We start from the raw sequence: 25,047 nt of genomic DNA on the forward strand, positions 1-25,047 counted from the left end.
ACTACACATGACGTAGGATGAAGCCAAGTGGATCATCCGCGAGCGTCAGGCGTCTGCCGGGAAGCCCTGCCAAGACGTCACGGCCTTCCGCTGCCCAAAGCCCGATGATGATGACGACAGTGGCTTCGCAGCAACAATTACAGGGGAGCCGCCAGTCAGCCCGGCATGCCTTCCAGGTCACCGTGAAGTATAGGGTAGTGTAGGATTAGTTTTTTTTAAGGTTTTTAGTTCACCGGACCAAATATCTTCATGTTTTATCTAAACAATATCTAAGTGTAAATGAATATCATCTGGTTTGTTTGATTATGCATTAAAATTTGTCATTTCAGTTGAATTTCACTTGAAATGTAACATGACATATGTGGCAAGTTTTGGATGGCCACCTCCTGCATCCGTGTCGGTGAACTGGTCCCCACCTGTCCGCGGATGGATACCGGAGCCAATTTGCATGTCAGCGTTGGAGATTCCCTAAAGTGACATAGCTGGGCTATAAGAGATGCCACATTAGATTTTTGTTTTCTAGTTGAAGGAGAAAGATGATAAACGGGCTGTAGAATTACAATCGGCTGTAGTATATGCTCCAACACATTTTGTGAGAGAAAAGGATGGGTCGCATATTAACAATATACTAGTACGACTAACTATTGTACAAGTGACTATTAGTTGGGCTATATTTGACGTGACAACTTCATATAACAAGTTGTTGGCCCGGAAATATGCTACTCCCTCCATTCCACAATGTAGTGCTTCCTCTATCCCCGTGCTTCAACTTTGACTGTAAATTTAACTACCAAGACCGATTGTGGCGGGAGCAAAAATTATATCAGTGAATTCGTATTCGAAAGAAGTTTTCAATTATATATTTTTTTCTCCCGCCGCAGTTGGTCTTATTGATTAGATTTATGGTCAAAGTTGAACCTCGGGAAGCATGGGCGCACTATATTTTGGAATGGAGGGAGTATTAGAGCAACCCCGACAGGTCCCAAAAAACATCCCGTAAAAAACTTCATATAACTAGTTGTTGGCGCTGGTCCTTAGGGGCACGTGCACAAAGACTTCCCGATTGTCATCGACAAGGTCAGGCCGGCTACAATATGGGAGAGACAATAGTCGTTCGGTGGTCCATGAACCTCGATGTAATTTTTATTATGCTTGAGGTGATTTGTACTTCCGGGCAATCTTTATCATAGATCTGACATTTTGGCAAAAAAAAAGGTTTATTGTGCCTAGGTGGTACATATGGCTGAAGGCCCACTCCCACTTGCACCCAATCATGCATGCTATGCTAGTTGTATATATCGCCCACGGCCGGGAGTTATGCGCTGGATCCTACGTGTTTAACCAATGGATCCATGCACACGCTGCTGTCACCTTTGTCACCGGAACACACGGAGCTTTGCAATACGTTCGTACGCTGCTGCTAGCATATAACAACAACACGCAGCTGCAAAGCTCCGTTGAAATTTCTCCATCCCACTCCAACCAATAGCATGTGTACGTACTGAAATCCACTACTGTAGCCACACATATACCTCGTATATCTGTACACACATTTTGAACACAATATATAGCTGGCATTTTTTCTATACACCCATTGGCCTAGCATATATCCTCAGATCCGGCCAGCCCTTACCACGCACTCCTTTTTCCTCCTCCATCGCATCCTACCTACCTAGCTAGAGCTGCCGCCATGAACCTAGCATCTGCCTGCACCTCGGTATCTTCTTCTCCATTACAATTAAATTTCGTTCTAGAGCATTAAGACCGTGGCTGCAGATCGATCTCTCCCTGCTAAGCTAGATGGACATGAAGGCCAGGGGGGCCGGCGGCACGGCGTCACCGATGGAGAAGAAGAGGTCGGAGAGGGAGAGGAGGCAGCGCATGAAGGCGCTCTGCGAGAAGCTCGCGTCCCTCATCCCAAAAGAACACTTCCCCCACGCTGTAATGAAAAAACACACTTGTCTTCACATGCTAGCTTGTTCCCTTTTTTCTTATATAGTTGATTGATAGCTAGTTAGTTGTTTCTCTCCAGTTCTCCATGTTTATGTCATGATCTCATCGTGTCCAGAAACTAATGAGTTTATATATTGTGAATATTTAAGTGGAGAATGTAAATTAAGAATGTTTGTTGGGTAATTTTACATTATGGGACGGACGGAGAGCTATGTTTGGAGCTCATGCCATGTCGAGGTACGGTTGGAAAACAAATGCAAAGTCCAAACACATTGTTTTTTTTAAGAAGGATTACCCCGTCCTCTGCATCAATTGATTCACACAGCCATATTATTAAGCAAAGAGTACAAACACACTGTCGATTAAAGGATATCCAAAATTTGTTTTACGCAAGTTTTAAATAGTGGATTGTGGCAAATAGCGGAAGAAGCATTAGCGCGCTAACTAGTGCTATACCGCGTTAATTGGTGGTAATCGACTTAGCATGATGCCCCTCTAAACGCTATAGCGCCGAGATAGCACGATGTTTGAAAGTATGGGTTTACACAAGATGCTATGAATAATATAGTTTCAAATCCAAAAGGTTTGCTATTTGTAATCACATGCATCACCACAAATAAACTGGGAAAAAATACAACTCGTCCATTATCAAGACTATCAGCCAAGGAAATCATGTCATCAAATAAGAAAATATCACTTCATAATATATTTCTATTATTGTTCCTTTAATGCATATATAGGATACATTGAGCCAGCTAGGCAGCCTGGATGTGGCGGCATCATACATCAAGAAGCTCAAGGAACGGGTCGATGATCTACAACACAAGAAGGCCTCTGCACAAGCCATGGCTACCTTACTGGGAGTTAGTGGCATCTCGACGCCCACTATCACTGCTACCACGAGCAGCGGTGCAGGGTCACCAGAAGGAGGAAAAAAATTGGAGGCAGCACCACGGGTAGTGGAGGTGCGGCAATACGACGATGCAAGCATGGAGGTGAGGCTGATATGCAGCATGGAGAGGCCTATCAAGCTCCATGAGGTGATCACCATTCTTGAGGAAGAAGGGGCCGTCATCATTAACGCTAATCACTTTGTTGTTGTCGACAGAATATTCTACACTATACACTCCCGGGTACGTACATACTCCCTCCTTTTCGGTTTATAGGGCTTATCTTAAAATTTTAGTTTTTCCATTTTATAAGGTTCAATTTGCTTGTTCCCCATCACATGTTCAGACTTCTAGGTGCATTAAATCATTGCATGCAAGTATTAAGAGAAAACTGACCAATGCATGCACTTTATGCATGCATGCATTGCAATCAATGCATTCGTAGACATAATTTTTGAGAAAAATAAGAGCATTAATTGGGTGCTTTTGCAAACTACAAAACATATTCCACCACTCATCATCTACCTTGATTGATGAGATTTTTGAATTGAGCCTTATAAACCGGAAAGGAGGGAGTACATACACTGCAAAACGTAATGCGCACATGACTCCTAGGATTACGGTTTCGACCAATAATTAATTATACCAATAAAATATAGTTTATGTGGCATGAAAATTGTATCATTAAAAGCATTATTTGCTGATTGAAATGATTTTTGTGTCAATATTATTTTTCCATTTTGGAACCTTAGTTCGATAGCCTTATAAAAAATATGTGTTCATACTCATCTGACGGGTAATGTTAGTTTCTAAGGTAACATTAAACTGAAATAGCAACATATACACAAGTAGAAGGCACAGAAGAAAATATAAGAGTGTCCCTGTGCGTATGTGAAACTGTGGAGCTATAGATTCATGTCCAATCATTTTCTTAGGCTGTAGAACGATAGAAAGAAACGAAAGAAGGGGGGAAGCTGGCCTAGAAGTTCAATTGATTTCCATCTTTGTTTGCCTCTGTCTTGTGGCCAGAATGTATGAGCTAAATTCAATTAGATGAGGCTTCCAAAAGAATTGCATATTGTGATGGGGGATTTTCTATCTAAATAACATATTATAAAGTTATCTACATTGCATCAAATTTAGTTAACTAATTTCATAAATTTCTCTCTTGTTATTGTGCAGGCCTTCAGCACCAGAATTGGCATAGACGTTTCAAGAATTTCCGAACGAATGGGGGCATTGGTGTGATAGTAAGTCGATTTGTGTTAAAAAAAACACTTAACTGTATAAATAAACATCCCACGAATGGTACATGATGTCTGCTCCTTAACGACTATGATTAGGGATGAAAACACCTTAGCCTTGAACTCACAACATGATCAATGTATGGAAAAAAAAAGTTGATCAACCTTCGATCTATTATCACCCTCTATAATTTATAGTAACACGTTTTGAGCTACCATACTTTGTCCATTGATATTTCTCGATCGTTGCATGCAGCCTCTCCAACCAATAGCATCTGTGTTAGTACATCGCTGGAGAACTTTTTTGGAAAATAAATATTTGGAGTGCACTCCATGTACTAATTGCTCGATATCTAAATTATGGTAAATGTTTGGTTGTGTAATTGCATGGTGGAGATGCATGAACAAATCCATGGCCATGAGTTGTGCAATATGTATCCCGATTATCGACCGCGCAACTGGGACCAAAAGAGCAGTATGACTTAACAATAATTATTTAACTAAACAGCCGCAATTTCACCACCACATATAAATATTAATTCCTTAGTTAGCTAGTGGTTCTGGCCAGATTAAAGAAATTCAACCTCGTGGACGCACAAGGCCTTTTTCAGACTACATATATATTGCACTCGCACGTCGAGAACAAATTTATTGGCGAAAGGAACAAATAGCTTCGACATCAAGACTTTGGCCTGACATTGACAGTCAAGTTAATAATTCCTTGACAAAAAGTATATTCTGGTTTCCAAACTATTTAAGTCGACCGGCGTCCCCCAACCCTAGCCACATTCACCTCTGCCCTCTCCGTGCCGCCAGCCCGATCCCATCCACCACCTCTCTCTCCCTTGTCCATCGCTCTTCCCACGCCCTTTGGCTTGGCCATGGTTCGGCAAAACAAGACTACCTATGCTATGCTCACGTCAAAGCGTTGGTTCCACTACTGTAGCCGGCCACATATATACGTTGTTTTTATAATAAACTATTGGTGCTGCCGGATCCAATTATTTCTTCAGCATGTATTAAATTATTTCAAAAAATTATTATTTTGGCTTGTACTATTTTGTGTACACGGATCACATAATAACTCGGCATAAGACCTCGCCGCTACACATGCCGACTTCATCTCTGCACGGACTCGGGCCTCGCTGCACCAATCTTATCAAATTGTAACCCCGCCATTCAGACCTCCTCGTTCCACCCACTTCGAATGTATCTCTCCCGGTGATGTATGCACCATGGTGATGAACATGTTCTAGCGCAAAATTTTCATTCAAATTGCAGTACCAATTTTGCGTGAGGTATCACGCTCTCGTAAAAAGATTTTACAGAATCTGCTAGAGAACGCTTGGCTCTGGTACATGGTCCATGGTCCAGAACTTGGCGTAAATGCACTTATTTGGCATGCATCTGTCTTGCTCTGGGTCCACAACTTGGTCTGGGGCGTGGCCAAGGTACGGCCACCCGTAAAACGTGTGTGAGTTTTGTTTACTATAGTAGCGTAAAAAAAAAATTGTACAGTAGCTATTCCGCGGCCAGGAGAGTAAACACAGTAGCATAAAAAAAATGTTATTTGGCAGAATTTTCTTCTATGAGAAGGCCTTCGGGCTAGCTTTATTAACCTTATTAAATCGGGTTTAAATCGTCCGTTATTAAAAATATAAAGATAAAACTAGAAGGTGCGTTCAACCACCAGGACGGTGGATCAACACGGCTCCCCGTTGGGGTATCTAACTGTTCAGCAGGCTAAAGTAGAGAGCTAATGGCGGCTTAAGAAATCACAATGGGGGTGTGCCGCGCAAAGAGAGCCCATGCCCTCTACGATCGACTTTTTACAACATAAAAAGTTTTTTAGCATTGTTCTAAGAGAATATCCCCCTCTTCAACACATCACTGCGTTAGAGCTCTTTTTTTTCCCACTTGCACTGAATCATGCATGCATGCATGCTAGGACGTGTGTTTAACCAATGGATCCAATGCATGGACGCGCTGCTAACACCTTTGTCACCGAAACACACGGAGCTTTGCAATACGTTCGTACGCTGCTAGCATAACAACAACACAGCTGCAAATGCAAGCTCCGTTGAAATTTCTTCACTGATCCACTACTGTAGCCACACATATACCTCACCTTTTTTAATACAATATATACCTGGCATATTTCCCATGCTCCCATAGGCGTAGCATTTATCATCAGGTCCCTTCCGGCCGGCCACGCCACACAGGCACTCGTTCTTCTTCCTCCATCTCATCCTGCCTAGCCAGAGCTGCCGCCATGAAGCTCGTAGCTGCCTGCACCTCGGTATTTTCTTCTCCATTATGTTAAATTACAATCTAGAGTATTAAGACCGCGGCTGCTGATTCGTCTCTCCCTGCTAAGGTAGATGGAGGTGAAGGCAAAGCCGGCGAGGACCAGCGCGAGGGGCGGCACGGCGGTACCGGTGGAGAAGAAGGAGTTGGAGAGGGAGAGGAGGCAGCGCATGAAGGCGCTCTGTGAGAAGCTCGCGTCCTGCATCCCAAAAGAATACTTCCCCCACTCTGTAATTAAGAACACACTTCTCTTCACATGCTATTTTTTTCTCATTACATATAACTGAACAGTGTGATAGCTAGCTTGTTCTTTTGTATATATATAGTTGATAGCTAGCTTGTTGTTTCTCTCCAATTATCCATGTTTATATCATGATCTCATCCTGTCCAGGAAGTAATGAGTTTATTTTCACTTTAAGTAGTAGTATTTTTGGAGTTCATTGCTTGTCGAGGTACGAGAACAAGTGCAAAGTAAAAACACACTGTGGATTGAAGGAAATCAACAATTTGTTTTACGCTAAGTTTTAAATAGTGGGTTATGGCAACTAGTGGCAGAAGCGTCGGCGCGCTGAACTAGTGCTATAACGGGTGCTGCGCTATAGCACGCTAATCGACTTAGCATGATGCCCCTCTAAAAGCTATAGCGCCGAGACAGCATGCTGTTTGAAACTATGGGTTTACGAGATGCTATGAATAATACAGTTTCAAATCCAAAAGGTTTGTTATGTGTAATCACATGCATCATCATAAAAAAAATTGAAAAAGAAGGCTTGCCCCCGGCCTCTGCATCTGAGCGATGCATCACCATAAATAGACTGGAAAAAAATACAACTCGCCCATTGTCAAAGAAAAGGGATGGCCATCAGCCAACGAAATCATGTCATCAAATAAAAAAAAAGGTTATATTCACTTCATAATGCATTCATATTATTCTTCCTTTAAAATGCATATATAGGATACAATGACCCAGCTAGGCAACCTGGATGTGGTGGCATCATACATCAAGAAGCTCAAGGAACGGGTCGATGAGCTACAACAGAAGAAGACCTCTCCAGAAGCCATCTCTACCTTACTAGGAGTTAGTGGCATCTCGATGCACACTATCACCGCTACCACGAGCAGCGGTGCGGGGTCACCAGAAGGAGGGGGAAAAATTGAGGCATCACCACCGGTAGTGGAGGTGCGGCAATCTGACGATGCAAGTATGGAGGTGAGGCTGATATGCAGCATGGAGAGGCCAATCAAGCTTCATGAGGTGATCACCATCCTTGAGGAAGAAGGGGCCGTCATCATCAACGCTAATCACTATGTTGCTGCCCACGTAATATTCTACACTATACACTCCCGGGTACGTGCATATGTTGCAATACGTAGTGCACAAACAAGTCCTAGGATTCAGGTTTCGACCAATAATTAATTATGCCAATAAAATATAGTTTATGTGGCATGAAAATTGTATCATTAAAAGCATCATTTTCTGAATGAAATGATTTTGTGTCAAAATATTATTTTGGAACCTTGGATCGATAGCCTTATAAAAAATACGTGTTCATACTTATCTGATGGGTAATCTTAGTTTCTAATGTACCATTGAACTGAATTAACAACATATATAGAAGTAAAAGGCACAAAAGAATATATAAGAATGTCCCTGTATGTATGTGAAACTGCAGAACTAGTATAGATTCCTCACCAATCATTTTATTAGACTATAGAACCATAGAAATAAACAAAAGAAGGGGTAAAGCTAGCCCAGAAGTTTGAAAACAACCTTAACTTATATACACAACGTGGCATACACGTCTTAATTGATTTCCTTCTTCTTTTTTTGTCCCCCTCGTGGGGCCAGAATATATGTGGAAAAATTGCATTGTGTGATGGAGGATTGGTTTCCATCTAAATATCAAATTATAAATTTATCTAATTTACATCCAATTAAGTTAACTAATTTCAAAAATTTATCTCTTGTTATTGTGCAGGCCTTCAGCACTAGAATTGGCATAGATGTTTCGAGAATTTCGGAACGACTGGGAGCATTGGTATGATAGTAAGTTGATTTGTGTAAAAAAAAAACTCACTTAACTGTATAAATAAATATCCCACAAATGGTACATGATGTCTGTTCATTAACTGACTACAATTACGGAAGAAAACACCTTAACTAGCTAGTAAAGGTGTTGAACTCACAGCATGCTCAATGTATGAAAAAAATGTTGATAAATCTTTGATCTATAATCACCCTCTATAATTTATATTAACAATTTTTGGGTTACCATAGCTTGTTGTACATGTTAAAATATAGAATTTTAAATGTGGTGTAACTATACTAACACAACAACGCAACAAGCTCAATTTATATTTCTCGGTGTATGCACAATGCACCCTCTCCAACCAGTAGGATCTGTGTAAGTACTCAGTACATCGCTGGAGAACTTTTTTGGAAAGTAATTTTTGGAGTGCATTCCATGTACTAATTGCTCGATATCTAGATTATGGTAAATATTGCTTCTGTAATTGCATGATGGAGATACCTGTACAAATCCGTGAGTTGTGCAACATGTATGCTGGTTATGGGCCGCACGGCTGGGACCAAAAGACCAGTGTGACATAACAATAATTATTTAACTAAACAGCCGCAATTTTGCCATGACATATAAATATTAGTTCCTTAGTTAGCGAGTGGTTCCGGCCAGATTAAAGAAATTAGACCTCGTGGATGCATGAGGCCTTTCTCAGACTCGTATATTTTGCACTTGCACGTTGAGAACAAATTAATTGGGGAAAGGAACAAATACCTTCAACATCAATACTTTGGCCTGACATTGACAGATAGGTTAATAATTCTTTGACAAAAAGCAAATTCTAGTTTCTAAACTAATGAAACTTTGTACGAAACAGAAGACAATATATGTGGATGTCAGGGTGCGTATGGTAGAAAGATCGAGTAAAGTATGAATCGTGCCTAACAAATGAATATATATAACCTGCCAAAAAAGATGAATATATACTACGTATTGACTCAGCAAATATATTAATGTTTATGTTCCAACAGAAAAAGAGAAGTGATGGATGAAACATGAAAGGTAGAGCTAGGCCGATGTTAAATGCATGTAAACGTGCCGAATGAAGATGTGATGGCGTTTGGACCCATGCTCCACTTCGCTTTCTTCCTCGTCGCCAGAGGGTGATTGGGCTGGGCCGAAAAGTCACCGGGAAGGAATCAATCTACACGTCCATTTCTATGTATTTTATTTGGCACGTGGAAGTGACTGCCGTATTTATTTATTTTCATATCAGTACTCTTTTATTGGATTCTTTCCGATAGTGATTGTTTCTCACAACAATACTCTGCTAAATGTAAAAAAGAATAACTTTATGCAAAACAACATGTGGATCAGCCCCCTCATAGATTTAAATGGATAAATATTGCACTTGGATAACAATGTTAACTTTTACAAAGTGCCGAGTTTGGCATGAATTTTTTTAAAGGAGGTTCCCAGCCTCTCCATCGCTCTGATGCCCACAAACATGATATCCTGATCAAAAGATCATGGGATTACGACTTTAAACTATGGTGTGTTTAGTGGATCTCTCCCGGGCTGAGGTTATGAAATGCCACATGTGATTGCTTAATTTGACTGCTATTGTGTCACTCTCGTCATCTTAATTACATCGAACGAAACCATAAACGCATTACTACATCTTCAGTAAACTAATTGCCACAACTACATCTTCATTAAAATAATTGCCACTAGCTATGCTAAAGTGCTGAAATTAGGTGAATTGACAACTCCTACACACGTCACGGTCAGGTCTACATTACATATAGAGTGTGAACGCAAATATGTATAGTTTTGCATAGCTCGTGGCGACCAAAAGTCAAGACCATAATTTTAAACTCTCTGCTGAACGCGCTAGCATCAACCGTCAATATGTTGTTATGAAATCGGCAGCTTAGCAATGGAGATTGAGAGATCAAAGTGTGATTAAAATATTTGCCGGCCGTGATCGTGTACCAGTACTATACGCGCTTTGGGCCTTATCAAGTGGCTAACTATTCTATTTTTCTTTTTGTCCTGCCTAGCATACACCAAGCATAGAAAAGGCTTAATTCGACAGGACATGCATGCCATTTTAAGCTATTCCGTCGGTGATTAGAGTATCCCGTTTTAGTGTACTGGCCCAATAGTGATGTGACCAATTTTAGTTCCCTTGAAACTTGCTTTTCATATGTTAACTCCAATACCAGAAAGTTTTAAATGAGCATAGTAAGACAAACAGAAATTAAATAGAAAACTGAAGTGTAGAAGGAAAACATATTTAAAAAAAATAAAAACATGCAGAACAAACCGGGTTATACTAATCCACGGGAAGTCCAGACACAGCCTGTGTCACATCCCGGGGCGTCACGGAATACGTTGCTCTGCCTTGAGCCCACAATTATCGCATGCACACACACACACACACACACACATATATCCCACATATCCGAAGCTAATCAACATATCCCAGGCTGCTGGAGTGCATATATATGCACAGTCGTCTCACTGCCATGTCAGTCCATATCTCAACTCCCATGGAGTAACTAGTGTTGTTTTATGTGGAGACAGACGTCGAAATCATCATGTGATCATTAACTGGGCATTGTTACTTGTCCATATGATCGATATATTAGAGGATTGGTTTGGAAGGCGTGAGTGCATGATTGTGAAAGATAGGCGCCTGTGTCACTATTGTTCATAATTGGGACCGAGAAATGGAGCATGTGTCACTCCACTCCGGGGGGCGCTTCTTGGGTGAAATCCTAGCCGTTGCTGCCCATTTATCCTCCCTCTTCTCTCTTACGCCGTCGTCAGATGAGGCTGATGTGCAAAGCCCGCCGGTGGATGACGGCGACGAGCTCATCCTCTCACTTGGTGGGAGATTCCCTCGGCCGGCCCACCTTGCCAGCCTTGCACGGCAAGCTTGTACCGTGGGGCTCAGACTGTAGGATTCCATGTGAAGTCGGGTCAACGGCCACAATCACAGAAGGCGGTGGTGGCGATGAGAGTCACCTTGCAGTTGGATCCATCCGGATCGGCGGGAGGGTTGCGCTAAACAGAAAGCTTGATGGATGTGGGTTGGCTATGGCAGTCGCATGTTTGATTCAGCTCGTAGGTGCCTACATGCTCCAGCCATTGACAACCGTGCCACAGCCACGATTGTCGACAGCCGTGGCGGTGATAGATGGCAAGACACCCCACCCACCTCTGGTCTCTTGCTATTGTGGTTGGACACTTGTTGTGAGGCCAACTCCACCGCGCGACCTCAAACGGACGTTCGTTTTGTCTGGATTCTGTCCGTTTGGATAGGGATTTGGGGTCATGTCCGAACGTGTCTTAGGATGCGGTGGCCGTGCGCCCAGCGCGTGGACGCATCCCGGCCGCATCCTGTCCGCGTGCATTTTTCTTTGCAAGTTTTTAACTTTTTTTATCATTCATTTTTGATACATGACAATACATCATCACATTTTGACTAGTAAAGCGAGGCCAAAGAAAATAAGAACAAGAAGAATACATTTTAGAGGATACCCAACTTTCATAACTGCTCCCTTGAGTTGGGTTAGGGCCTTCTTGATGCGCTTATTGTTGATCTGTGGAGGAGGCTCGATGTTGCACCCTCCTTTCTTCTTCAAGCCAGAAGTCGATGTTACTTCCTCACACCTAGTCTCATGTCTAACCTCTAATCTAGCAACAAGTGCACTTGTCTCATCTACAGCCTCTATGCTAGCTAAAAGTGCACGAACATGTACTAAATTTCGTTCTATCAATATATCGATGTACTCTTCTTCCCAATACCAAAACTTGCATCCATTCTACACAATAAAATTTGAAGTTAGCACAACTAGTCTAATCCGAGAGCACAAACCGAAGCTAAAAAGAGCACATACCCCATCGTTTAAGCACTTGATGAACACCCATCCGGGATGTTCCGGCGTTGTAGACACGTGGCGCACGACCATCTTTGGGCAGTGGTCGCACTTAATGAGTGGCAACGGTGAGCCGACGAGCTTTTGGGCAAGCACCGAGCCCGGCCGGCCGCCATTCGTGTATCTGCCGACGGACCACCGACGGTGCAGATCCGAGCGGTTAGAGGAGGAGCCACTGCCTGCATGTGGCCTTGCGGCCCTGCCAGGGCATTCCGGCGAGGTGCCCGGCCAGTCCATGGCGCGGCCTAGCCTCCCACAGCCGGACGAGCTCAAGACCGACCGGATCCGCCCCAAATCCGGCCGGCGGGTGCTCAAACCAGGTGGCCGTGGTTGGGTAGCTCGGCGGCGCCGAGGGAAAGGGGCTGGGCAAGCGCGCGTTCGAGCTGTACGGCTGCAATGGCAGCGGCGGCGGCAGCGAGGAAAAGAGTGAGGAAGAGTGGAGTAGGGTGCGGCCGGAGGGAGGGAGGGGGCGGATAGAAAAAGGCCCGCCCTGTGTCATCGACGGGCGGGTCAGGGGAGGACACGCACAGACGGCCGGCGCGTCCGCGTAGTGTCCCTTTCACCCCAAAAGCGGCGCAAACTTAAACGGATGAGACCGAATAGGATAGGGTCACCCCAAAAGCGGCGCAAACTTAAACGGCGAAAAATCCGTTTGCTCCCGCGCGCTGGGCCGCCCGGTTTGTCTCTTTTACCTTAAACGGATGAGACCGAATAGGATAGGGGCGCGCGGTAGAGATGGCCTAAGGACAGCCGTGGACGTGGCTCTGTGGATCATGTGCTTCTTTCATGCATGGTTGCGAGGAGTTTCGACAGAGGTGTGCGGGTTCGGACAGGTGAGCGTACTTGTTAGGGACGGGGACGATGACGACGGCGACAAGGAGTGGCCGGCCGGCAAGGAGTCGCACGCAACTTAAATTACCTAACTCCGGGGCGGGGCGGCACCCGATCTGGCCGGCAGGCAGCGTTGGAGTGAGAAAATGAGGAGGTGAGGTGAGAATCCATGGGGGAATGGAATTGGACGGCGGTGCTCCGTCGACCCGGCCCCGAAACCGCGTGTTCGTTGGAGTCACACGCATATGCATGTCATCAAGCCAGGCCATGTTTTTTTTTCTTTTTTTTTTCGAAAAGGGGGGCTTCCCCGGCCTCTGCATCAGCATGATGCATACGGCCATCTTATTAAGCATAAAATAATCCACAAAGTCTCCAAGTCTCAAGGTTGTCAACAAGAAAAGTAAGAAAAGGCTCACACAGAGCCCGAAGGCTAGATACACAAGCTAGCCAAAGCACTTATACATCACAGCCGTTTGGCTCCAAAATAGACAGGTAAACTAATTGCCTATCCTGTTACACGACCGCCATCCAAACCGGCTGAATATATCCCGAGCTACCATCTCCCATCGGATAGCAGCAGTAACCAAAAGCTCCCTGGCCTCCGTCGGAGTGAGTAGCGACCAGGAACGGATAAGAGCCGTTGCTCGGAAGATAACCTGCAAAACATGGATATTTGTTGATCTGTTAAAGACGAAGTCATTTCTGCAATTCCAAAGCGCCCACAAAAAAGCGCAAACCCCCAAGCGAATATGTTTTGCTAACCCGGGCTCTACCCTAGTTAGCCATGTCCCAAACAACATGTTAACCGACCTTGGTGGGGTAATATTGAAAGCGACTTGAATAGTCGTCCAAAGAATTCTAGCTAGTGGGCAGTCAAAGAAAAGATGTTTAATGGTTTCACCCTGATCACAGAAACTACACCTAGTAGGTCCTGTCCAATTACGCTTAATAAGATTATCCTTTGTTAAGATCACCTGTTTATGTAGAAACCACATAAACACCTTGATCTTTAAAGGAACTCTGACGTCCCACACATGCTTTGAAGTAGGAATCGAGCTGGAATTAATAACATCAACATACATTGATTTAACCGTGAATCCCCCCGACCTAGTGAGATTCCAGCGTAATTTATCAGGTTGTTGAGATAGTTGTACCTGCATCAGTCTCCTAACTAGATGCAGCCACTCTTCCCAACGATTGCCCACTAACGATCTTCTAAACTGGATATCCAGGGGTATCGAGGCGAAGACCGATGCAACCAAAGCATCGCGCCTTCGAACTATACGATACAGAGACGGATACTGGATTGCTAGGGGAGCCTCTCCAAGCCAAGTATCCTCCCAGAATCTCGTGCTTGCACCATTACCAACTAAATGCTTTGACCTCTGAAAAAATGAAAGCTTCACTTTCATAAGCCCTTTCCAAAAGGGTGAATCAGTTGGTCTAACCGACACCTGAGCCAAAGTTTTGGTTTGGAGATACTTGTTACGCAGGATTTGAGCCCACATGGCGTCAGTTCCTGAGGATAACTTCCACAACCACTTACTAAGAAGGCACCGGTTCTTGACTTCGAGATTCTCAATCCCCATACCCCCTTGGTCTTTCGGTCTACAAATGATATCCCACTTCGCTAACCGATATTTTCTCTTAGGCTCCTCCCCCTGCCAAAAGAACCTCGATCGATAGAAGTCCAGTCGTTTCCTAACTCCAACTGGGACTTCAAAGAAGGACAAAAGGAACATGGGCATGCTCGTGAGCACCGAATTAATAAGAATTAAACGGCCTCCATACGACATGAGCTTGCCCTTCCAACAACTTAGCTTCTTCTCGAAACGATCCTCAATACACTTCCATTCATTATTCGTGAGCTTGCGGTGATGAATAGGAATTCCTAAGTAGGTAAAAGGCAGCTCACCCAAACCACATCCGAACAACTGCTTGTAATCCTCTTGTTCCTCTTTGGCTCTCCCAAAGCAGAACAACTCACTTTTGTGGAAGTTAATTTTGAGCCCACTTAGCTGCTCAAACAAACAAAGCAGCAGCTTCAGATTTCTAGCTTTTACCAAGTCATGCTCCATGAAGATGATAGTGTCATCAGCGTATTGCAGGATGGATATACCCCCATCCACTAAGTGTGGCACCAAGCCCCCTATTTGGCCAACTTCCTTGGCTCTCCCTAACAACACCGCCAACATATCGGCTACTATGTTGAACAGAATAGGGGACATCGGATCTCCCTGCCGCAGGCCCTTATGTGTCTGGAAGTAATGACCGACATCGTCATTCACTTTTATGCCAACACTACCCTTTTGCGTAAAAGTTTCAATCTGGCTCCTCCAGCCCTCGTGGAAACCTTTCATACGCAAAGCTTGTTGCAGAAAAGGCCATTTAACTTTGTCATACGCTTTCTCAAAATCTACTTTAAAGATGACTCCATCAAGTTTCTTAGAGTGAATTTCCTGGAGCGTTTCATGCAACACCACCACCCCTTCAAGGATGTTTCTGTCTGGCATGAAAGCTGTTTGGGATTGCTGCACCACAGAATGCGCAATCTGTGTGAGCCTATTAGTCCCAACCTTGGTAAAAATTTTGAAACTGACATTCAAGAGGCAGATAGGACGGAACTGCTCAATCCTGAGAGCGTCGGTCTTCTTTGGAAGCAACGTTATCGTTCCAAAGTTCAAATGAAAAAGTTGAAGCCGTCCAGCAAAAAGGTCGTGGAACATGGGTAGCAGATCCCCTTTGATGATATGCCAACATCTTTTGTAAAACTCCGCCGGGAACCCATCCGGCCCGGGAGCCTTATTGTTCTCCATCTGAGAGATGGCATCGAAAACCTCCTTTTCCGTAAACGGCGCAACTAGCATGTCATTATCAGCAGCAGTTAATTGAGGCACATCCTCAGTCCTGGACTCATCGAGGGACACAGCGCTATCCTCCGGCGGTCCAAATAACTGCTTGTAGTATTCGGTGATGTATAGCTTAAGATTATCGTGACCAACAATTGTGCCTTCATCTTGCTCGAGCTGAAATATTTTTTTCTTTCTGTGTTTGCCATTCGCAATCAGATGAAAGAATTGAGTGTTCGCATCCCCTTGGATTACTTTGCGAACCTTTGCTCTGAGCGCCCACTTCAGCTCTTCTTCGCGGAGAAGTTCCTTCAACCTCTTTTCCGCATCAATCTTACAGCACATATCCGCAGATTGAAGAACCGCTGATTCAGCTTTAACATCTAGGTATTGAATAATCTCCAGGAGTCTGTCTTTCTCAACCTTATAAACTCCACTTAGATGTTTAGCCCAACCTCGAAGAAAGCACCTCAAATGCCTAATCTTATTCTGCCATCTCTCGACAGGCGATCTACCCCTAGACTCTCTAGCCCACTCTCTGGCAACAATATCCAAGAAACCTTCTCTTTCAAACCATGACGTTTCAAAGGAGAAAGTATTCTTGTTTCCCACATGCCTTGGCTCCCCTGAGTCAACAAATAGCGGTGTGTGGTCCGAAATTCCTCGCGTTAGAGCCTGCACCGTGACCAGAGGGAACTTCTGCTCCCATTCGGCACTTGCAAGAACCCGATCCAACTTCTCATATGTCGGGTTTGGTAAAGAGTTAGCCCAGGTAAATTGTCTACCAGAGAGTTCGATTTCTCTCAAATCCAAACTCTCAATGATGGTATTAAACATAAAGGACCATCGCCCATCAAAATTATCGTTATTCTTTTCATCCCGCCTCCTAATAATGTTGAAGTCCCCCCCAACCAGGATAGGGAGTTGTTCGGACCCACAAATTCGAACCAGGTCAGCCAAAAATTCAGGTTTAAGCTCAGGTTGTGCAGCCCCGTAGACCGCCACCAACACCCAGTTAAACCCATCTATTTTGGACCTGACTCTGAATTTCACTGCAAAGTCACCCATAACAACACTCCGGACTTCAAGGGAATCACATCTCACACCCAGCAAGATGCCCCCAGACCTCCCTCTTGGAGGAAGACAATGCCAATCGAATTCCACCCCTCCCGACAACGTGTTAAGAAACTGAGGTGCAAAATTATCCCTACCAGTTTCAGAGAGAGCAATGAAATCTAAACGGTGCTCTAAAGATGCCTCCGCTAGAAACCTACGTTTAGCCAAGTCCTTAAGACCTCTGCTATTCCAGAATATTCCTTTCATAGGTCATCATGGAATTTTTTGGCCTTACGAATTCTAGCACTCCTGCGTACCGCGGATGCAGGGTACACCTTCCGCTTCCACTTACGTTTAGGAATGTTATCACCTGTAGCCCGGTCCTCATAACCGTGCTCTGGTTGAACATGAGCTGCATCATCTACCTGGAGTTCATCCTCATCAGGCTCCGCAGACGGAGGAACAAGATCCGCGCAGAATTTATCAAGCACCCTAACACCCAAGGCCTCAATCTCCGCATCATTCAAAGGTTTTACAGCCGCTAGGTTTCTAATAGACTCCAAGGCCCGTTCCGCTTCCAAATCTAAAAGATCATTAACCGAGTTTTCAATTTCCAAATTATTATTCCCAAGAGACACCCCCACTTGGTTTGCATTATTAATAATCTCATCCTTAGAGAAATGCAGAATAGAATTTGAAACATTAACTGACATACCTGTTGTGCTCTCCACATCACGCAGCTTGGCCGCCCGCATAGCGCACCTCTGCTGCAAATCATCAACCTCCGGAAGGTCCTGGAGACGAGAGCTCGTCCGCCTCCCCTCGGAAGCAGGGTCTCGGATCCCTCCGAACGCGATCACCTCCTCCCGAGTAGCGGCTCCCGGAGTAGGTCTGGGAGAGGGGGACCGCGTAGGAGATGTGGAGATGCCTGACGGAGTTGGCACCAGGGCCTCCTGCCCTAGTCCGACCCCCCCAGCCGACGCCGTGGCAGCCGTGCGCTCCACCTGCAGGACCGCCGTCGGTACTAGAGGGTCAGGGGCCACCTGCCCCTGACGCCTGCCTAGCACCTCCGGCGACCCCACCACCAACGAGGCTCCCGCGAGACGGACCTCCAGGGCCTCCTGCCCCAAAGATATGTCGCCCCGGCTGGACACAGGTACCTGCGCCGCCTGCTGTGAAACAGAAGAATGAGAGGGAGTCGTGGCCACCTGCCCAGACGCCCCTCCCCTCCGCAAGGAAACCGAAGACCTAGATCGCCCTGGCGACTCCTGAGGCTCCACCTCTTGAACAACACGGGCACTGAAGCTGGCCGACTGCCGGGGTGACCGCCCAAAGTCCAAGACCGGTAGCGAATGCTCGAACGCATCGTCAGAGTCAACCCGATCACTCCACAGACGAGGAGGCGCCGACGACGGCAGAAAAGATCCAAACCGCAGTGAGTTATGAGGCAAAGACGAAGCCGGGGACTGCTCCATCCCGGCTCCGTTCTCCGGCTCCTGAGCAGCAGGCCCCGATCCATTGGGCTCCTGTGCTGCCTCATCCGCCTGCTCCCTGGGAGCACCTGTATCATCACCCCCATCGTGCATATCCACGTCAGTGCCAGCAGCAACCTCAGCAAACAACTCTGCATCCTCAAACTCAATATCAAGTGGAAACACCTCGCCTCTATAGGTCCAGTTGATGACGTCTGGGACATACTCAATATCCAGAATGCTAACTCGCAGTCGAGCCACCCCCTAAGCTCTAGTGAACGCCATATCCACTTTCTCCGTCTTACCAACCATAATCCCCAAACTAGCCACCACACGCACATCAGAAAGAGCCTCAGACGGTGCCCCCGAGAAACGCAGCCACACCTGAGTAAGAGGCTTCCCCTTAGGCTCAACTTTCTTCCACTCGTGGAACTCCAAAATACCTTTGGTGCCTGGCACCTTACACATCCCAAAGCTCAACAAACGCTGCAAGTCCTCAATCGAAGGAAACTCCACTCTGAATACTCTATCCTCAACGGGTACGAGGTCCCACTGAAAATCACCCGGAGCCAACTCCTGAAGTCTCTGCACAATCTGAGCCTGGGAGACATCTCCCTGTGTCACCTTGACCAAACCAGAAGTAAGGCTCTGTGTATCAGCTGGGATCTCCCTCGCAGCCGCTGACTCGAAGAACATCAGCTCCGCACAGTACACACCATATACAGTAAGAGCTGGAATATGGTCCCTCAGCAAAGGACAATCCCCTGAAGCATGCGCAGGCTTACCACAGGATTCGCACAGCTGGGCCACACACTCCGCGATGAAGTGCCCCTTCTCTCCGCACCGGTAACAAAGCATTCTCTCTTTCTTCCGAGCGTACTTGGATGCCCTCTCAGAATCAGCCACTTGAACCACCTCAGCCTCCTTCGCAATCCCAGGAACCTCAGCAACCGCAAGTGCATTCACCACCTCCATCGCCTGGGGAGGTAGCTCCTGTGGTGTCTGATCAGTCTCCATCGCCGCCCCGTCAGAGTCAACATGTCTAGGGGGAGGCGGCCGGCGGAACCTTCCGCGGCCTCCACCACGACCACGGTATCCGCGATAACCTCCTCTGTGCCTGTTATCAGGTCCTGAGGCCCCCTCAACGAAGCCTCCAGCCGGCCCCAGGAACGGTCTCTCTGCAGACCCGTCACTCTGCCAAGCATAACCCCGACCTCCTCCCGCTGAAGATGAGCCCCGATGCTGGCCTACTCCATACGCATCAAACCCGTCATCACCCCACTTGCCTCGAGGTGCATCAGTCGGTCTCCCACTGGTATTACTCTGATTACTCTGAACCTGATTCTGCCCCGAACGATTCTGCGCCTGACGAACCGCAAGGTGTGGCGGGGGTGCACGCTGACCCCCGGCAGTTGCCGCCACCGGATCAGCAGCGACACCGGCAGCCACCGTGGCCCCCGGCGTCTCGGCCCTCAGAGCAGCCATCCCCTCCGCCGACGCGTTACGAGCCGGCACCACCGGCGGTGCAGGGCGAGGAGCTCCACGGCCAGTATTAACCATACCAGTCGTCATCGACCCAGGAGCCGGCGCCGCCGGCGGCGGAGGGCGAGGGCCTCCCCGGCCGACCCCAGCAGCATGAGATGGCACCGGGGGTCTATGCGCTGCCCGGCCAGCCGTCGTTGGCTGCGCCTCAGGAGCCCGAACTCCCGGAGCGCCCAGCTGCTGCCGCGGCTGGAGAGCGCCTCCACGACCTGCAGCACCCGGCGCAAGTGCCGGCGGCTGCTGTCCGGCCGGCGGTGCGCCCCGTCCCGACGCATGGGGCGGCGGCGGTCGAGCCCTTCCAGCCCCCCCCCCCCCCGCGGTACTCGCAGCAGGAGGGGGTCCCGCTCCACGTCCAGCCATTAGCAGCGGCGGGATCCTCCTCGCCCTGCCCGATCCACACTGCGGGAAACCACGACTCCCCTGGCGATGAACCCTAGCGGCACGTACCGACTGCGCTGGGACGATCGAAGGATCGGACGTGCATGGCAGAAAACACTCAACGGACCGGCCTTGATAGACATAATGGGCCTCATACCCATTATTGTCCGGCCCATTGGCAACGAGGCCCGAAGGCTCCCTATCCAGCCCGGCCGCACCAAGCAGCTGAGCGAGCGCGGTCGCCCTCGTCGATCGAATCTCGGTCGCCGTGGCCTCCATGGCCGGCGCCGGCGGACGCACATTCCGGGACAACAACCTCCGTCCTTTCTTCCTCTTAACCGTAACCCACGCATCCGGTCGGATCAGATCAAACACAGTGAGCTTCGGCAAACATACCTTGGGTAAAGGTCCCTTCCATGGACGAAGCGCCGACGGCGCCGTCCTTCTATGCACGATCCGGCGAACAATCTCGATCTTCTCTCCATCGTGCAGCCCCTCACGAGCCAGATCGTCTCTGGGAACCACCTTGTCCACCGTGGTCGCTACTTCCTCTTCCGAGTAACCTGAATGAAAGAATTCACAGATTAGGTCCGACGGCGTAGGAGACGGCGGTGACTCCCCCGGCGGCTCCGCTCCATCCTCGTCCGCATCATCATCGTCAGATCCGGCGAGGGCCCAGAAGCGACCGCCCACCCGGCGGCGATCGCCGGCATCGGGCGGTGGCTCCGCCGTCGGGCGCGGAGATCGCCCCGGATCGCCTCCCTGTCGCCTAACGGTCATGGAGATGCCCTCTCTCGTTCACAGAATCCCCTCCTTGAGGCCATGTGTTTGTACTGTCGCATTGCACTTGTGTGGTGAAACGGAATGGAACGGGATAGAAAGCAACACTACCGACGCGCATCATCATATAGGAGTAGGACGAGCAACGTGCTTGCGCGTGGCGGGCTAGTGTACAAATAAAGAAAGAAATAAAGATTTGCGTGGAATATATCAAGGCCACATCAAAAAGGTCATCATCGTACTAGAAGTGGTGGCATCACCGGACTTTTGGATTTGGCATGCTTTTTTTAGAATGCCGAGATCTCACAACGACATCAGTGCGCTTCAACGATTGCCCGTGTTCAGGAGGCTTTGTAATGGGGAATCACCGCCGTGCAACTACACTATCAAGGCCCGCGAGTACAACATGGGATACCTATCTTGTTGACGGCATCTACCCTTAGTGGGCGGCGTTTGTGAAGACCACATCCGAACCACAGGGCAACAACAAAGCCACTTTGCAACAATGCAGGAAGCGGCTAGGAAGGATGTGAAGAGGGCATTCGGAGTGCTTCAAACTCGTTGGGGAATTGTTCGTGGAGTTGTATTGATGTGAGAATCAAAAACATTGTGCGGCTCATGACATGTTGTGTTATTTTACACAATATGATTATCAAGGATGAGAGTGACGGTGTAGTCCAAACCAATAATTTTGAAGCATCTGGAGAACAAACTCAAAACCTGGAAAATCAAGATGCAACTCAGCTTATGAACTTTTTACGGATGCATAAGAATTTTCAAGGTCATCAGGTGCATGCGTAGCTACTCAATGATCTTATGAAGCATATGTGGAAACCACGGGTACGATGACGAGGATAGCAGCCACCACAGGTACCCACTGATCCGGTCAATGGAAACAGAGGATGGCAGTCTCTTCTTCCCCGGCTCGACTGCCTCGTCACATCGACCCAGCAGATGGGGCCCACATGTCAGTTATGCTGTTAGACACAGCTCATTTCTAAATTAGTGTGTTTTGTTACTCGCTTGACGCCGAGTTGACCGTATTTCGTGATTTTTGGTAAAAACGGTGGTAAAGCGTTACCCCAGCCGCAAATGTAGTCCATTTGACATAGCGGGGGATCATCGGTTGGTGGGACCCACACGAAACCAAACACGTTTGGGTGGACCCGGACAAGAAGAGAGGGGATTGACCTCTGACTACCACCACCACTTGCTGCTCACCGTGATCACTCTTTTTCCTTTACTCTGCATCCACTTCTTAAGTAATCATCAGTCGCCGTCCGTCCGGCCTGCTGTATAAATAAACCTCACCTCAGCCTTGTCCCACCTTCAATCAATCCAACCCTACGCTTCAACCCAATCGCTTCTACCTACGTTAAACATCGAACTATTCTCTTCTTCCACTCCTGTTCTGTTGATTCGGCAGTAAAAGGCGCTTCTTGGCAGATTCATTAGCCCAACTCATGCCGCTGTCAGGAGACGACACACACATAATTGGCCACCGACACTATTACCGAACAGTAGTAACATATACGTACACAGTAGATAATACAGCATATTTACAAACAAAAAAACGTCACTGTTACTCATAGCTGCCTGTACACATAATATAGTACTAGACCTGTTTTCTTTCTGAAAAGTGACAAATAAATACATGTGTGATGTGATGTGGAGCACCAGTACTTCCCTGGTCCACTCAAGATGAATTATTGTCTGGCTTAAATTAGTTGGTGGTGGCGACGTGCACAACAGACGTGAGCAAGATTTTTATTTCCACACGTGGACGATTGATTCGCTCATCAGACAGCGACTTCATCATTGTACCACTCGCTCATTCGCTCCACGTCCCGAATCGGATTAGCCTTGAGCTTAACTACACATTGTGGTCAACAAAATCCTCAAAAGATGTCTTCACAATAATCATCTCACCCACCTACACAAGATCGCAGATCAATCATCTGATCGCAGATCTCTTCCACACAAAATCTTAATTTTCTTTTGTACATCAGTGGATCATTTCTTTGTTTTACTTAGCCACTAAAAGCACAAGATTGTTTGTGTGTGCGCAAATTCATCAATTCGCATGGTCTGACGACGACGGCTTTGGTTGTGTCTGTGCAGGACGCGGCGACGCAGCTGGATCAGCTGGACAGCGCGACGGCCTACATCAAGCAGCTCAAGGCCCGCATCGACCACCTCAAGCGCCGCAAGCAGGCCGTCTTCTCTGGCGGCACCGCTGGCTGCTCATCTTCAGTCTCCGCCGGCGACTACAAGGCACAGACGGCCGCCCTGCCGGTGATCGAGGTTCGGCACCAGGACGGAACGCTGGACGTGGCGCTGGCGAGCGAGGCCGGGCGGCCGTTCCGGCTGCACCAGGTGATCGCCGTGCTGGAGCAGGAGGGCGCCGAGGTGGTCAGCGCCAGCTTCTCCGTCGTCGGCGATAAGATCTTCTACACGCTCCACGCCCAGGCGCTCTGCCCCCGCATCGGCCTCGAGGCCGGCCGCGCCGCCCACCGGCTCCGCAGCCTCGCCGCAGCAGCCGCCGTCTCGTCGTCGGTCCTCCTCACATGATCTCTCTCTTTGTTGCTTTTTCATCAGTCGCGGCAGCTTAGCTTAGCTTCGTACTGCTCTACTTTGCTCGTGAGTGAGCTTCAGGTTTGTTTGAAATCTACTAGTGTAGCCATGTAGTACCTGCATATCTCCTCCTTTGTGAAGATGTGAGATATTTTACAAACAGTAACCAGTCATGCTTTAAATTTGCTACGCTGCTTTCGAATCTATCATATTTCAATCCCTAGATCCATACAAAGCGTGTAAAATAAAGAGTGAATTCCGGTTTTTACCCCCTATTTTGACTTTTTTGACACTAATTACCCCATTTAGCGGGATTTCATCCGTTTTACCCCATTTAGCACAAGTGTTGCCACAATTTACCCTCTTTTAAATTTTGCGTGCGTTCTGACCTACGGGTCACAATTTGTCAGGTCTAGCTGGCATGCCACGTCAACGGGTTTTTTCTGTCTATTTTTTTCCCTACTAAACTCATTTCCGGTTTGAAGTATTCTGATGGGACGATTGTACTTGATCAGCATGTCATATTACCATTGAATAAATTATAGGAGAAATTGTTACCAATATAATCTAAAATCATGTATGTTTTTCTTCAGTTATCATATATGGCCTTAAGTATGGATGGTTCTGTAGATTAGATTAAAGTGGTGTAAATATACTACTTTACTAACTCTGATGCACCTACATATCTAAATATCTAGGTAGCAAATATGTTGACTGAAGAGTATGTGTTGTTACTTGCTAGCTGTAAAGGAAGTTTGGATCTTTGTATCTTATGATGCATGCTGAAACGTGTTCGTTCACCGTATTAGAGTATATTATGATTGCAGCCACTAATTCATTTTTCTTTTTCTTGCACAAAGCGGATGGCAACGGAGATGTAGAGTGTTAGGCATATTTTACATGTCTGTAGATAAAAGAATCTAGAGCCAGAGATGATTGAGAGGTATTTCATTATTTATTTTGATATAAAGGAGAAGATGAAGGAATTGGGTTCCAACCCTTGGGACAGCGCTAATTATCAGAAGAAGAGGGCCAACGGGAACTCCATGATTGAGTTAACAGATAATGCAGGCATGGTGAACATGCTAGAGGAACTTGATGCTTATAAGAAAATCAGTTTGAATGTTAATTGGGGGAGAGCAACATAAACGAGAAGCCATGGGAGGCGAGCGTGGCGCGCGACCGACTTGGACGTTGGACGTG

The 25,047-nt window shown here is 46.9% G+C and overlaps 4 protein-coding genes across 4 annotated transcripts; 3 read left to right on the plus strand and 1 right to left on the minus strand.

Annotated features, from left to right (window-relative positions):
• Positions 1–1,800: 1,800 nt before the first annotated feature.
• On the plus strand, positions 1,801–4,091 carry LOC123063765 (transcription factor bHLH168-like). Its single transcript, XM_044487682.1, has 3 exons — positions 1,801–1,941; positions 2,694–3,086; positions 4,026–4,091. The coding sequence occupies exons 1-3, from the start codon at positions 1,801–1,803 to the stop codon at positions 4,089–4,091; spliced, it is 600 nt and encodes a 199-aa protein (XP_044343617.1).
• A 2,377-nt stretch (positions 4,092–6,468) lies between these two features.
• LOC123063766 (transcription factor bHLH168) lies at positions 6,469–8,439 on the plus strand. Its single transcript, XM_044487683.1, has 3 exons — positions 6,469–6,624; positions 7,350–7,742; positions 8,374–8,439. Exons 1-3 carry the CDS (start codon positions 6,469–6,471, stop codon positions 8,437–8,439), a joined length of 615 nt encoding a protein of 204 aa, XP_044343618.1.
• A 5,155-nt stretch (positions 8,440–13,594) lies between these two features.
• Positions 13,595–21,270, minus strand: LOC123063767 (uncharacterized). Its single transcript, XM_044487684.1, has 3 exons — positions 20,887–21,270; positions 17,814–18,267; positions 13,595–13,849 (listed from the first exon to the last, which is right to left on the minus strand). Exons 1-3 carry the CDS (start codon positions 21,268–21,270, stop codon positions 13,707–13,709), a joined length of 981 nt encoding a protein of 326 aa, XP_044343619.1. The 3' UTR covers positions 13,595–13,706.
• Positions 21,271–22,159: 889 nt separating this feature from the next.
• On the plus strand, positions 22,160–24,766 carry LOC123063768 (transcription factor bHLH167-like). Its single transcript, XM_044487685.1, has 2 exons — positions 22,160–22,237; positions 23,305–24,766. Exons 1-2 carry the CDS (start codon positions 22,160–22,162, stop codon positions 23,839–23,841), a joined length of 615 nt encoding a protein of 204 aa, XP_044343620.1. The 3' UTR covers positions 23,842–24,766.
• Positions 24,767–25,047: the final 281 nt, after the last annotated feature.

The sequence above is a fragment of the Triticum aestivum genome, chromosome 3A (genome assembly GCF_018294505.1).
Source record: "Triticum aestivum cultivar Chinese Spring chromosome 3A, IWGSC CS RefSeq v2.1, whole genome shotgun sequence".
NCBI lineage: Eukaryota > Viridiplantae > Streptophyta > Magnoliopsida > Poales > Poaceae > Triticum > Triticum aestivum.